Raw genomic sequence first — 16,107 nt, 5'->3', positions numbered from 1 at the left:
GGAATGCTCTTCTGCTGGCCTGAAAAGCAAAAAGGAAAGGAGAGTCACTAGACCAGTGTAAATCCAAAGAACGTTAGGTCTCCACAAGAGATGGGGTGGAGAATTTCTGTAGTCACAGATGAAATGGCTGAGTTAGATGTAGGAGATCACATATTGACTTACTATTTGTTAGGTGTAGCAAATATTGGAATAACTTGTCAGCTAAGTGTCCACAACTGCAAGGATAAAGGAACCAGTATGTTTTCATAAATTTGTAGTGGTTGTATTACAGCAATTTATTGATACATTTGTTTTAACCCTCAGAAAAGGGTAGAAAAGATTTGTTTTTCACTCACAACTGCTAAGTACCTTTTCTTGCTCACAGCTAAAGGCAGGACATCGCTTACACTTTTCCCAATGTGCTTCTCTCTGTCCTCTCAGCATACTGGAAATGCTTTTGTGAAGGTTTCACTCAGAGGAAAGGAAAGCTTTGGTTTCTCTGCCTGACCTGAGCTCTCCTCCCTCTTAAGCCAAACATAAGCTTTGTGGCATTACTTCCAAGGACCTTCAAATCTCATCTCTTCTCACTCCCTGCTGAGAAATCAACACTTGCCTTCCAGTCATCTCAAAATTCCATCCTTGGCTGCACCAAGAGCACTTGACTTCTTGCCTGCTTCCTGTTGTTGATGGGATGAATTCTTCCTTAGTGTTTGGTCAACATCTATTATCCTTCTAAAAATCCTCTCTTAAAACCCATGTTTGCTGTGATTTCAAAGATAAAGCAATAGCTCCTCATTTACTGTCCTTCCTCTCATTGCTTTTGTTCTATTTTGAGGATATCATCCCTCAGTGTTCCAAAGTAATGGTGGTTTTTGTAGATGAGAATTTTTCAAATTTTTACTTCTTACTAAAGCTATAATTTGCCAATAAAATGCCAAATTTATAATGATTTAGCTCCTGGGAGCTTGTCAATGGTCATTTTGTCTCCAAACGCTAGCAGGAGCTGCAGACAAATCTTAGTCAGTCTTCTGATTGTAAAGAGGAAGATTCTCACTACTATTTTATGGGGATTAGGGAGGTAACCCTGACAAAAATGAAGGTGAAAGCTTCAGATGCCTGGTGATGCTCTTACAAAAACGATTAAGAGCAAGGCCCTGTTTCTGAAAAGTGTCATGTGTGAAGAAGAATGTTGAAAGAATTGTGCTGCCTGAGGTTTTTATGGGGTGGATTTGAAGGCAGAATGGATTGATTACCTCATGGATTTGATTGCCTCACTAGTAGAGAGCTACAATACTGTTGAAACTAACAGTTTTTGTGGAAAAAATGTTTTCTGGTGGAGTATGCTAGCAGACAGTTCAGCTCCTGAGTTGGTTCCTGAGGCTAACTGTGTGGTGACAGGCTTTGCTTGCAATGCAGCCCAAGCCCCTGGGTGAGAGGCTTGCTGGTGTTACTCAGAGTAAGGACTTCAAAATCCACCAAGCCCTGCACGGTTCTTGGAGAGCAGATTTCCACAAAGAGCTGTGGAGCTTCCACCTTCTCAGCTAGCCAGAGGAGCTTACTTCTCCCACTGAACAGACGTGTCAGAGGAATGAACTCCTGTCTCCAGCTGTTCAAGCAAACAGGATCTTTGTTGGAGAAACTTTGGGACATGTTGTTGACAGGGTGAAACATCAGTTGTGCACTTTCTAAAGAGCACTCCCAGCCTGAAGTTTGTTCCAAGTTCCTGCTGTGGATTACAGCTTTATGTCTGCTTTGCCATGCTGAATACTTGTGCTGGTTGCCATTTGTAGTGCTGTACTAAATTGAGTGATCAGTCTTTTATCACATCCTGGTCTCCAGTGTCCCAGTTTACTGTGTAATTGACCAGTGTGGTGCTGGGATGCCACCGTGGCTCTCCTGGTGCCAAACCAAGTGATTCTTTCTGCAACAGTGTGTTATTCCTGCCAGAAAACAACTGGAAGGACTTGTGTCCTTCTGCATGCAGTCCCTGGTAAAGACTGGACAAAATGATGTTAGCCTCTGACTGTGGACTTAGTGTATGAACCATGACTGGGTGGTTAGTGAGGTGATGAAGTGCTCACACAGTAAGGTTAAAATGTTTTAAACTATCACAGAATAATTGCAATCTGAAAATATGTCAGTATTTTACAAGAATTATTTCCTACTGTGGAGCACAGTTATGCTGTGCTTAAATCTGCTTTCTGAGTTCTTCCTGAAACTGTGCAGAGTGATTATGTGCAGTATTCTCTGTGTTCTCATTCTGAATATGTGCAGTACTCTCAGTCCTGCCTTGGACAATTAGTGCCTACCCCTGGGGAATTGTGTCACGGGAGCCCTGCTAACACAGGCTGTGAGTTCTTCAGGTTTGCTCTCACTTATTTTTGGTGTTTTGTTTTTATTTTGGGCTCTCACAAATGGGTCCAGAAAATTGAACTAGGAAAACAAAGTGAAAATCTGTAATCATCAGAGCTAATGTGCAGAAACAGCACAGTACAAAGCTGACTGCAAATCTCACTCTGTGTGACCTGTGTTCTTGGAAAGATGAAGATGGAAAGAAACTACAGTTCTTTCCATGTGAGCTTGTGTAGTGTTTCATACAGGAGAATGTGTGTTGGCTTCTAATGGTTGTTTAAAAAACAAATGCAGACTTTAAAAAGTGTGTTCTCAGTTAAAAACAGCAGAGTGGTACAGCAGCAGTTCTCAGAACTCACAGCTCCATCGACCTGCTTTGTTCTAAGCCAACAGCATTTTCTGTGACCCTTTGGAAGGCTCAGTGACTGCAGTGCCTGGGCAGTTGGTACCTGTTTCAAACGTGCCATCACTTAACAGTGAAATTTCACACAAGTTCAGCCCTTGGTCCTGTATCCCTTGAGACTGTACATGTTCTGTACATTTTGAAGGAGGTGATGAAAGGTTTCCATCTGAAGCAGGCATGGAGTTTTTATTAGCTGAATAAAACTACCCATTCCATATTAAAAGAAACTCACTCCCATGACTGTTGGTCAGACCTGCTGATTTTTGGTTGTGATTCAGCAGAAGCACAGTGGTCATTCTGTTGAATATTTTCCATGTATGAGGTAAGATGTCACTAAACAATTTTTTTTCAAGACTTCTCACCTAACAAAAAATTACCTTAAAAGGCCCAGTGCAGTTTTGTGTTCAGTATCACATGATGATGACTGTGAGTCTCAGTGCACACCAGGGACCTGTTGTGCCAAAGGAGGCTTGCTCAGTGTAAGGCCTGGAAAGGCTTCTTTGTAGGCTGCTGGTGCTGGCAGGATTCATGGGGGTGCAGGGACATTGCCACAGGGTTTCAGCAGCCACATCCCTGCTGTTCTGCTGTGTTTTCTCATGTAGGAAGTATTCCCACTTTATAAAAACAAAGTAGCTTTGTAGGATGGTCCATTGTCTGTGCGTGGGTTAGAGGTAAGAATTTGCTTGCTGGAATTTGTTATGCAGAGGCTGATGGGGTGATTTGTAAATTGTGTTTGGAGCAAATGAGGCAGTGGCTGCTGAATTTGTGACTGGAGTTTGATGCACTCTCTTGGCTGCATTGTCTGCCAGCTGATGTGCTCTGGTGAAATAAATGCTGTGCAAAACAGCTTCTATGCTACCCGTGCTTTAGGGTGCTTGTGTTTCAGTCACAACTCCAGAGGAGGGGTACTCAGATGTTTGCCTTGAGTAATGTCTCTGGTTGGGAGATCTACTAAAACTGCACAAATTCACCATCCACAGTGTCTTGGTCAGAGAGCCCACCAGTAAGGCTGGGACTGAGCTGGGACATCTCACTGAGCCAAGATGGACAAGTGACAGGAAGGGCAGTGGCCTGGAACAGCAGTCTGAGTGAAACCTGGTTCCTTGTCATCATAATTTTGTACAGTAAAAGCACCAAAAAATAATAGGATACAAAATTGGGGTCTTTTTTAAGTGACTGGTTAAAAACTCCAGCTAAAGAAAGAGCTAACGTGGAGGATAAAACATACCCAAAGGGAAGGATTGGAGGTGGCATGTCCGTGGGGGAGTAGCCTTGCTTCAGCTTGCAGGTTGCTGTTCCAGTCCATGGTTTAAAATAAACTCACACAGGTGTGGTGTGAATAAACGTTTTAAAAGAGGCAGAGGGTGAGGGATCAGTTCTGGTTTCACAGGAGTAGCTACCAGTGCACAGGTCTGCACTGGGATTCAGACTGACTCCTGTTCCTCTTTCACCCTACCTGTCCCTGCTGAATGCATCCTGGTAGGACCCTGCTGCAAAAACTGGAGCTTACAATATGTGTAGCAATAGAAAGGAAGTAATTTTTTCTATGAAGAAGCCCAGTTACCTTTTACATTAGTTTTTTTATAAGTAATCCATTTTATGTTGGCCTAATTAAAGCTTCTCAACCCTTCATTTTCCATGCCTGAGTAGATTTGCCAACATTTGAGGAATACAAGCCCAAGGTAACTAGTCCCTGCATTAATGCAGCCAGCAGTTTCCTGCTGTTTATGTACTGGTTTTCTCTGTTTGATTGCAGGACGGACGCTTGACTTTTTATCCAGGAAACCAGACTGTGGATTTGCCTTCCATCAATTTTATGAAGACTCATGGCAGTGTCTTTCTCAATGCCTACACCAATTCTCCCATTTGTTGCCCTTCCCGTGCAGGTAGGACCAAACAACACATCACATAAATACTTGCACGTGCCAGTTTAAATATTTTGTCACAGTGGAACATTTCAAAGGGTTTAATTCAGGAGAATTTGTTTTTCAAAAAGACCTATTTTTTTTTTCTTTGTGCCTGAATTTGTACCTTATTATCTTGTTTGATCTGTATCTCATGCTTCTACCTTCCTTTCCCCCCTCACCTTATTCTCCTTTTCTCAGCTCTATGTGAGCTCCTGAATCTTTTTGCAAACTCCCCTGAAGCTTCAGGGTTTCTTAAAGGTCTTCAGGATTTATGGAGAAATTGTCACTTTGTCTGCTACTCTCCATTCCCAGTACAAAGTTAGTGAATCTCCTTACTGTTCCCAGGAAAAAGTGCTGAGTGATAACAGCTGAATACACTAGTGGCTGCTGGCACTGCCTTCCAATGGTGTTTATTCCACACACTTCTAAATACATGATGTGTCCTGCAGCACCTTCTGCAGGCTTTTCCTTTACTTGCAGTTTCACACTTGCAGAAGTTGCTGGGAAATTGGAGGCTGTATTCTTGAGTCCAGGGTTACATCCTGAAACATTTCTGTCCCTTTCAGTTGTTGCAAAGACCCTCCCCCCCCCCAAAGGTGACATAAATGAAATTTCACCTGTAGCTGAAAGGGAGATCCCCCATTCTCTCTAACAGGTGTTGAGAAAAGTGGCTGGTGCTGACTGCAGCAGGCACAGGCTGTCAAATTTAGTGTAGTGTTTAGTGTTCCATGTATTGATAACCTAGTCCCCTTTTCTGCTTCTCAAACTCATGTTTTAAGTGAGTGAGATCCCATGATTTCTGAGCCTTTCAGCCAGTCTTTGTTGTTGAGGACAATAACTTTGTGTTAGGTTATTTAATTTTAAGAGATTTTAGTGAAAGCAGCAGGTAGTGCTCCCAATAAGAAAGAGGCTGCTTGATGAATTCAACAGTTCATCAGTCCTGTTCAGAGTTTTAGGTGGTCCATCAACATCATCCTGACCACTTCAAGGGTAGCAGTGAACCAGCAGGACACCTCTTGTGTAGCCAGTAGCTTGGAGACCTGCAAGGAACTGGGGGTGCATCTGTTTTGGAGGTGTCAGAGGTGATGCTGGAAGAGAGGGTGGGAAGGCAGACCTTGGAGTGGGGCAGGTAGGAGTGTTGCCATGATATGGGGCTGAGGATGACACGTTGTGCCTACAGGGTATTTCCATGGCTCACAGAACAGTTTAATTTCAGAAGACTCCCTTTTAATTAGCACTGGGGAAGAGTGAACGATTCTCAACAAGCTGCAAAGAAATTAGTGCACAGGAATGCACCAATAAAAGCTTTCCTTATAGTTCCTTTGCAGGTCTTCCCTTGATTTCATTTCTTCTTCACCTCTTCTTTAATGACCTTGCTTTGTTTCTGCTGCTGGTAGTGAAGTAGATGACCTAAAAAGGATAAAACTGAGGGCATATAGTGCTTATAAAAATAATATACTCTGATTTGCTCCACAAACATACTTAACTTTAAATCCATTTTAAAATCTTAACTGAAGTAAGGGGAGAGGATACTGTGGAACACATATAAATCCATGACTGTTTAATCAGGATCTGCACCACTATGGGATTTTCTTTGTACAGTCAATAAGAATGTTTTGGGATCTACAGAAACCCTTGATTTAATGATTCCATAGCACCTGGAAAGATGGGACCTTCTGTGGATCTGGGGATTATTTCAGTAAATGTTGTTACTGGTGTTGAGGAGGAAAACAACATCTGAAAGAGTAATACTTTGTGTTCCCTGGTCTGCTGGATCACAGTGTGGACTTCTTACCTCTGAAATAATGAGATAATTGTTGGAGAAAACTCTGCAAGTTTATTCCATCCACATTTATATAGGCAGTACCATTTACTCATCAAAACCCATATTTTATTTTTATTTTCCAGCTATGTGGAGTGGCCTTTTCACTCATTTAACAGAATCTTGGAATAACTTCAAGGGTCTAGACCCAGATTATGTGACGTGGATGGATCTCATGGAGAAGCATGGCTACCGCACGCAGAGGTTTGGGAAGCTGGACTATACTTCTGGGCATCATTCAGTAAGGTAATCAGATAAATCCTCCTGCTGTGAAACAGGCAGCAGCAAACAAATCACAGAATGGTCTGGCAAGTGGGTTTTGTCTTTGATTGAAGTGGTAGTAGCTTTAATTTAAAGGAAATTGTGTTAGGAGCCAGCTCTATGCAGAAGCGTATCCCCTGCGAATGCACTTGGGCTTTTGTAGCTGAAAGGTGAATGTCAAGACACTGATTTTGCCCAACAAGGTTGAAGGTTATTTTTCATTACTGGTATTGCTCCCCAAGTGAAATTCATAAACTGTTTTTGCCTTGCCTTGAGACTGTCTGTCTTGATTGTAATAGCAGTGTAGGAAAAACAGAACAAAAAAACCATAAGTGATAATACTTAAATTTGCCATCACAAAACATGAGGTGTTTGGGTTTTTTTGAAGGCCATGTTTTTGCAGATTAGTACTGTTGTGGTGGGTTGACCCTGGCTGGATGCCACGTGCCCACCAAAGCTGCTCTATCACTCCTCTCCTCAGCTGGACAAGGGAGAGAAGATGGAACAAAGGTCATGGGTCAAGATAAGGATGGGGAGGGATCCCTCAGCAAGTACCATCATGGGTGAAACAGACTTCACTTAGGGAAATTAGTTTATTACCAATCAAAAGCAGTGTAGGCTAATGAGAAGTAAAATAACATCTTTAAACACCTTCACCCCACCCCTCCCTTCTTCTCCCATTGAACTTTACTCCCAGTTTTCTCTACCTCTTCCCCCAGAGAGGTGTGGGTGGAAGGAGAACAGGGATTTTGGTCAGTTGATCACACTGTGTCTCGGCTGCTCCTTCCCCTCACACTATTCCCTGCTCCAGGGTGGGGTCCCTCCCATGGGAGACAGTCCTCCACAAACTTCTCCAACCTGAGTCCTTCCAACAAGCTGTAGTTCTTCACAGACTGCTCCAGTGTGGGTCCCTTCCATGGGGTCACCAGTCCTGCCAGCAAACTGCTCAGCATGGGCTCCTTTCTCCAGGGGTTCTCAGGTTGTGCCAGGAGTCTGCTGCAGTGCAGGCTGCCCACAGGGTCACAGCCTCCTTCAGGCACCCACCAGCTCCAGTGTGGGTCCTGCACGGGCTGCAGGTGGAGATCTGCTCCACTGTGGACCTTCCTGGGATCCAGGAGAACAACCTGCCTCACCATGGTCTTCACCATGGGCTGCAGGGGAATCTGCTCTGGCACCTGCAGCACCTCCCCCCTCTGTGTCTGCAGAGCTGTTTCATGAACTCACTATTCTCTTTGACTGTTGCTGAGCAGGGCTTCTCTGGCCCTTCCTAAATGTGTTATCCCAGAGGTGCTGCCAGTGTCTCTGATGGGCTCAGGCTCATCCAGCAGAGGGTCTGTCCCAGAGCTGGTGGCTCTGGCTCCATCCAGCACGGGGGAAGCTTCTCACAGAAGCCACTGCTGTGGCCCTGCTGCCAAACCTTGCCAGGCAAACCCTACACTGCTGCACCTCCCATGCTGTAAAGCCTGCCTTTTAAAAAAAATGTGACTAGAATTACAGCTGTTTATGAAAAACAGTTAAACATTTAGTGAGTAACTGCATTATGTTGAAAAAATAAGCATCATGTGGCTGGACAAAGCACATAATCTTCCTTCTGTGTACTTTTCATGAAGATAACACTGTCTCACTGATTTGAAATAAGAAGAGTAGCTTCTCTTTTATATCAGACAGATCATAATTACTTAAAATTTCCTCATTTCCCTCAGCAGAATGAGCAATCATTGATGCCCACCCTTTAACCTCACTTTTGTGCTTTCTTTATATTTTTCTTTCTGGTATTTTCACATTTGAATGGTTCTGTTGATACCAGTCTGAATATTTTTGTCATAAGTCTCTTAGAATTAGACAATTCAGGGTTTTGCAGAACTGTAGCAGCAGCAGCAGCAGTATCAGTGGTGTTACAGCCCTGTACTCTGTTTTTTTCTCACCCTGCCATGTATAGATTCATCTGCTTTAGTGGTAGAGTCTGAGTCTCACAAACAGAAATTATGGTGTAACCATACAGTCACATCATGTTTGCAAAGCTCTGGGTCCTAGAAGCCTGAGTTCTTGGGCACTTCAGAGATAACAGAAGAATGTGGTCAAGTCCATGGTGTTGCTGGGTTTAGTTCTCTTCTGCCCCAGGCCTTTATCTTCCCTTTTCACCTGGAGCAAATTTTTGATACATTTTTTTTCTAATTTTTCCTTCACTGAGATTTTGAGATCTCTACCTCAGAGGATCAAGCCCTTCCTGTTACTTGAAGAAGTGTGGGTAGGATTTGAGAATAAATGACCAGGCATGGTTAGGCAGCCTTTCTATGCCTACACGAGAGGAGCTCAAAAATGGCAATTTACACTGTTTTTAATTAAAAAAAATGAAAACTGCAAATACAGTTCCTCAGCCAGAGAAAAACCTTCATCATGTTCCTGCTGTGGCATCTGTGTAGAGATTTAAAACCCCTAAGTAGCCAATTAGGCAATCTATAAATGGTGTAGATGAGTTATAACAAAGGTTCTTCTTCATTATGGAGAGAATTTAAATGTCCTGCTGCTGTTTGACTTTCTCATTAAAAAGGAGACAAGAGTTACAGAACAGATCAGGTCAGGCACGTTTCTGCAGGCAGTATTCTCTCTTCAGAAGCTTCCCTGAAGCACGTATGTTGTTTCTTTAAACAACAAAACCAACACTGCTCCTTGATCCTGTCTGTACCTAATATTGTTAACTTCTCTGCTGCACCATTCAAGCTGTGTGACACAAACTCATTCTGCTCTGTCCTGAGGTATTGCAAATACCACATTGCTAACCCAAATACTTCCTGTAACTACCAAAGTTTATTTCTCTTACAAATGCAAATAGTGAAAGATACTTAATATCCATTTCAGTGTAGCTTTCTCCTAAGAGAATTATTCACAGCTCTGAATTACTGAGGTTTGTGGAAGAGTGTGTCTAGGAGGTGTATACAGATTCCTTTTAAAGATTCTTATTTGGGCAAATCATTTTCCCCTCATCTGCCTGAGGATTAATTTTCCTCCTGGATGTGTCAGAACATCTCCTTTGTTGCTTCAGAATGTGGAAAGGGTCTGAAATGAGATTTGGGTGGTTTGTTTGTTGGCTTGTTTGTTTGTGGGTTTGTTTCTTTTTTTGCTTGTGGTTTTTGTTGTTTCGGGGGTTTTATGTTTCTGTTTTTTTAACTTCACCCAAACCCCAGTCTGACCAGACTGGCCTGTGGCCCACGCAGTGCTTGGTGCTGTGTAACTCAGCATGACTTTGGATGCAGTTTGACACAACCACCCTCCCCCTTCACCACTGCTGCACTCTAATGTGTATGAAACCTGCTCTCTCTGTAGGCTGTCTAGCTACCTCAGTTTGTTCTAGGCAATTTCTTTAAGCTTGTTTACTTTGGAAGTTTGAACCTAAACAAGGAGTTAGAGCTAGAAGAAATTATTGTTGGGGATAATTCCGAGTACTGTTTTCTGGAGGTTTAAGAGTGCACTGGTAAAATTCCTGTGGGGATAAAACTGGTTAGATTCTCTTTAAGCAGTAATAACGTTGTATTTCGATCAAAGTACGTGATCAAATCTCAGTCAGTTTTATATTTCCTTCTGTAATTTCTTTGGTTATATCAAAATTACCATGAACAAAATGGAGGTTAGTCGAGGTCTCAGATGGGCTGTTTCCTCCCAACCCTTGTTCATGGCAGTTGTGGTAAAGTTCTGGCAAAGAAACAAGGAAATCCACAGCTCAGATTTCTCAGTGTTTTAGAGGAACACCAATTGTCATTGCATGAGAAAATGTGTTCAAAAAATACTTCATCATTAAACCTCTGTCTTCTTTTTCCCCTCTTCTTGCTTTCTCTACACCCTTCTCCTCTGTTATTCCCTGGTTTTGATAGGATTGATCAACTCTATCAAAAGCAATTGTACAAGGTAAATCACTCTTACAGATTTTTATCATAAGTTGAAGTGTTTAAAAATGTTGTAGTGGTAAAACCCAAGGTCAGAACATTGCTTCTAAAGGCAGCCTCTCCAGGCAAATTATTTTCCACAGAACATTTTCAAATCAGAAAAATCTAAGGCCCTTTTCACCAGAGGAATATATGTGAATCCACGCCAGAATAGGGAGCAGGGTCAGCAAGATGGAGATGCTATTTCTAAATATTTTTTGCAAGAAACATTCTGACATGAAGTTAGGATAAATAAGAGAGAAGATTCGGGAGCAGAAAAAAAATTACTAAAGGTTTGAGTGTAAAACACATGCACCATAGCTATTGAGTGACAACACTTCTTGATGTAGAAATTAGAATAGGTTGCAGCTACCAGTACAGGGGGAGTTCTTCAGGAATTTTAACTTTTTAAGGGGGAAAAGTGAAGAAAACATTTTCCACTGGGTATCTTGTGTGTGTGTTTCAGTAACCGTGTGGAAGCCTGGACCAGGGATGTTGATTTCCTGCTCCGTCAAGAGGGGAGGCCTATGGTAAAACTTACTGGTGATAGGAGCCATGTGAGGGTGATGGAAGCAGACTGGCAAAACACTGATAAAGCAGTAAAGTGGATAAAGGAGGAAGCCATTAACCTCACTCAGCCTTTTGTCCTTTACCTGGGACTGAATTTACCACACCCATACCCATCACCCTATGCGGGAGAACATTTTGGAGCCTCCACATTTTTAACATCTCCTTATTGGCTTGAAAAGGTATGTGAAAGTGAAATTTAAATCTAAATTTACATGTAACTGTGCTTATCATGAACAGTTTTTATTTTATTTGTTGTAATTCTTCAAGTCAGACTCAGTTTTGGTATTTTAATCCACAGTAAGAAAGTACTTGGATGAGGTGTTAGATTTCTGATTTAAGGCTAAGTAAACATAAATTAATAATTTCTCTCTGTAGGGAATAAAGAAATTTGGAGTTCAGTGCCTAGAAACACATTAAATAGGGAATGAAATCATTGCTAGATTTAGCTTTTTTTTTTCAGTAATGGCCTGAAGTTCATTATTTATAACATTTTGTACTGTGCTTGCTGTAAATGATGCTGTGTGTAATCGTTCTGAGTTTTATAGTGAGAGATTGTCTTTTCTGACAATATGAGCCTAGAACATGAGGTAGTAGGACAGAGCACAGGTCTCTTTTCTGTTAGTTTTTTTCCATGCTGCTGTAGCTTTTTGATGTGTTTCAGAGTGCAGAAAAGCCCTGTTATGTCTGCATGGGGAGAGCAAGCAGCATTCTGTTCCAAAGAGCCAGAAAATATCTTTTTTTCTCTGTCTTTTGTGGTTACCAGATGTCATCATCTGTCACAAAAATAAAAATTAGGTTATAGCAGCTTTCAGTGCATAAAGGCATTAAGAGTCTCTGCAGTTGAAGAACTGAGAATTAGGTTTGAGAAGACCTTATGATTACCAAAAACCATAATGCAATTGATGTAACTCACTTGGTCTTTTCTGCTGAGGAAATGCAAAATCTCTTCATCCAGGGGCAACAAAAAAGAGTTGGACAAAAGGATGTACAAGTAAGGGTTGAGAGATGTGGATTTCTTGGTAGTAGTGAGGTGTTGTGGCTTCTGTCCTTCTAGGAAAGATGAGAAGTTCAGGGGGAAAGGAAGAGCAAAAAAACCTTCATTTGCAAGAAGCAGGATCTAGCTTGGATATTAAGGAAAATTTTCTAGGTGTTAATAGCTAGGTCAGATGTGGGGGTGCCTTTTTCAAGGCACAGAGGGAGTCATAACATCTCTGACAGATTTTTGTCATCCTTAATCCAGTCAGAGTGTTTAAACTCCATAGTTTGCTGGGGTCCTTCCCACCACTACACACAACGAACTCCTATTTCTGTGTGTTGACCACCAGCTGATCCTTCTGGAATGTGTCTGTGTTTTGGCTGGGGAAGAAGCAGTCTTTGAAAAGGATGAGAGCTGAATCTGATGAAGAGGTTTGAGTGGAGAACTTGAATTAAATTGCAGGTTTACTGTGGAGCTAATGCAGAACGGAGTACCCACAGAGGTGTTCAGGAAGGCCTGTGGTACAAGGTGTTGCTGGACAGGTGGCCCCTGGCTGTTTGCACAAGCTGACTTCTCTCAGGGCACATGGCTTCTTCCCTGGTGTGAATTACCACAGAGACCAAGGGGTTATGCTCTGTGAACCCATAAAACTAGGCTGTAGTCTTGTAGAAGGGTTCAGTCTTGTGACAAATTGTGACACTTTCTATCCCCATTGTATCTTAAGCACTGAATAAATACCACTTGAGGAGTCTAAAAGATGGCTTCAGCAATAGGAGAGATGAGTGAAGCACTTGTCTGATGTTATTTTATCTCCATGATTTCTTGTTTTCTGTAGGGCCTAAGGAGGCTTGGGTTTGGTGTGTCTGTTGGAGTATTCCAAAGCCAGGTTTTATCCCTAGGGGCACTTTTCCTCATGCTGTCTTGCCAGCTGTTTGGGTGATTCAAATCATGTGTTAGATAACCCAAGAGAGGATGTTGACTGCTGTGGGAGGTGGAACTCTGTGGGTGTTGGAACTCTGTGGGTGTTGGAACCCGTGGTGATGACAGCATTGGTGGTCAAAGACCCACCATGTGCTGGAGAGAGAGACATGACACTGGGCAGTTTTCCCTGCTGAGTTTGCATCTCTGCTTTGTGGTCATTTGTGCAGAGGTAATTAACTCCCAGATGCAGCAGCTCATGCAGGGGAATGCATGCAGGTGTGGCTGCCTAGGCTACATGTTAAGCCAGGCTTGGAGGCTGTAAAGCTGGTGCTGCAGCACACAGCATCTGTGAGTGTGCCAGTTTAAACACACAAATCCAGCTGTTTTTGTAACTGATTGCTTCCTACTTGTTACTTTCAAACTGATCTTACACTTCTTTAAACAGATTGACATCTGTAGGAACAGGAGAGTATCAGAAAATGGGACTAATGCAGTGAATTATTTTTATCAAGATGTGAAGACTTGCCACCCACTGTCCTGGAGACCTTCCCAGACAGAGTGGATTTCCATGTCATCCTCTAGGCTCACCTAACACCCAAAATTTTTGGAGCACGTGGTTCCTAGTTACCCTGCAGTTCATGAGACACCACACCAGCACTTCTGAACCCACCCTAGGGTACAGTTCTAGAAGACTGTTCTATGGTCTCTCCCTGAAAACAAGGCATCAGCTGGCAAGCCACATGTCTCTGTCTCCTGGCCTTGGCTTCTAGCTGTTTTTTTAGCTCTGCTATAAAATTACTTGATAGCTGTGGGAGCAGAGGGGAAGTACAGAAGAGGGAGCAGCACCACATAGCAGATAAGCAGCTGGTGTTTTGTGGACCACAAACTGAGAACTGTGAATTTATGCTAAAAAGTTTGAAATTAAATGTGTTTGTTTGTTTGTTTGTTTGTTTTCTAATTATTTCATTCAGTTGCTAATGTTAATTTCTTCTTACTTTTAGGTAAATTATGAAGCTGTTAAAATTCCCAAGTGGTCTTCTCTTTCAGAGATGCATCCAGTAGACTATTACTCATCTTACACCAAGAATTGCACAGGAGAGTTCACAGACCAGGAAGTGAGAAATATTAGAGCTTTTTATTATGCCATGTGTGCAGAGACAGATGCCATGCTGGGTAGGTGATGCTTCATTGTACACTGAGTTTCCTTGTTATGATGTTTTTAAGAAATTGTTGATAGGGAAAAAAAAAACAACCAAAACAAACAGACAAACAATCCCCCACAATTCAGACCTAGGAATAAGTCTGGGATGTTTCTTACTCAATCTATGTAATAAATACCTGCATAGCTTTTAAGGATTTTTCAAGAAGACATCAGAGCAAACTGGAAAGTGATCATGACCACCAGTTAGAGACCCCATGAAAGCCCAGCAGCTGCAGCAGAATATGGCTTGACCCACGTGCAGGAGGAACGAAATACTCTTTGGATAAGTGCTGCAGTACTGAAATGATGGAGCCAGTTGTGAAGAGGACAGACAGCAAAGCAGAGGTGGAAGGAAAGATAAACTTCAGGGCATAATCAGTTTCCTTGGAGATTGATTTGAAATGGATAGACTGGATGGCAGCTGTTACACATAGAACTGAAAAATAAGGTTACCTCTGAAGTCTCCCATAGCAACATAGTATTGAGAGTTAAGAAGAAAAAAATAATTAAAGGGGCATTCAGAATTCTTCCTAGCTTGCAATAAGGTCTACATACATAGAAATTACAATGCAAATTGGTCTTCATTTACAGTGTTTTATTTCTTAATTTGAAAAGTGGCCATAAAAAAAAGCCCAAGAATTGCCTTATGTTCTAATAGGAAATTCATTGATAAATAAGCTAGTATTTTTAAGAATGTAAGAGTGTAAAGTAATTTAAAAGACACAGAATTACTTTTCCACATTTTGTGAAAGAAAAGACATCAGTGGGAGCCTGACAGGAGTAAGGGATGAAGCTACTGCAGAGTGACTGCAATGGAGTCTACTTGGGTAACAAAATATTTGACGTTTTTAATTAGTCTGTTTAATCAAGAGTCACCTCAGTGTTTTGGCATTAAAGATGTGCAGGTGCTTTGCTCAGTTGCTGACTTGGTTGATCTTGGCCCTGTCTTTTTTGTCACAAACAGCAAGCAGATGTTTGTGCAGGGCCGAGGTGGGGCTGCTGGCACAGGAAGGAGAAGCTCCTACAGAGGACGTGCGTGGTGGACACAAGAGTCCCGCACCCTAAATCTGGGGTCAGGGCTCCTGCTGGCCCCTGCTGCTGGGAGCTGGGAGGTGTCCCCAGTGTCTCCTTGCTGCTGCAGGTGCTGTGATCTCTGCCCTGAGGGACACGGGGCTGCTGGGGGGCACGGTGGTGATGTTCACTGCAGACCACGGGGAGCTGGCCATGGAGCACCGGCAGTTCTACAAGATGAGCATGTACGAGGGCAGCGCCCACGTGCCCCTGCTGGCCATGGGGCCTGGGCTGAAGCAGCAGCAGCACATCCCAGACGTGGTGTCTCTCGTGGATATCTATCCTACTATGCTGGGTGAGTTGGCTCATTTCAAACTGGTTTGGGGTTTTTTTTTTTCCCCCACAATTGCTGTTATTATGCATTTGTGTTATCGTCAGGATTACACCTTCACCTTGTGAGGTGAAACAACAGGAGATGGCTTATCTCTGGAGGACTTAGTACAAAATGAAAAAAATGGATATAAAAAGTCTTAAAAGGAGGTGATGATGTTCCTTATTACTGTTACTGTCATCAGCACAACTGCAGTGAATGATTAGATGTAGGATTATTTGTTATTTAAAAAAAACTGATCAAAAACAATCAGATGCATGTTAGATGTGGATAATCCTTGCTAGGCTTCATGCCTAACAGTTTTCTACAGAAATTGCATCCAGAGATGAGGTAAAACCTGAAAAAGTGACAGGTTCATTAGCTTATCAAAGGAACATCTTCTGTGAAGGGTCA

At 42.4% G+C, this 16,107-nt stretch overlaps 1 protein-coding gene across 1 annotated transcript; it reads left to right on the top strand.

Moving 5' to 3' along the window:
* Positions 1-4,490: 4,490 nt before the first annotated feature.
* On the top strand, positions 4,491-15,701 carry ARSK (arylsulfatase family, member K; the record flags this gene model as incomplete). The annotated part of the gene is made up of 5 exons (XM_008946130.1): positions 4,491-4,620; positions 6,550-6,709; positions 11,111-11,393; positions 14,113-14,284; positions 15,454-15,701. Coding segments are annotated over 5 exons (993 nt in total), but the record flags the coding sequence as incomplete, so codon positions are not given.
* Between the last annotated feature and the right edge of the window lie 406 nt (positions 15,702-16,107).

Source organism: Merops nubicus, unplaced genomic scaffold (genome assembly GCF_000691845.1).
Source record: "Merops nubicus isolate BGI_N331 unplaced genomic scaffold, ASM69184v1 scaffold27108, whole genome shotgun sequence".
In the NCBI taxonomy this organism is placed as follows: domain Eukaryota; kingdom Metazoa; phylum Chordata; class Aves; order Coraciiformes; family Meropidae; genus Merops; species Merops nubicus.
Note: the sequence above shows the minus strand (reverse complement) of the source record. Positions and strands in the feature narration are given on the sequence as shown.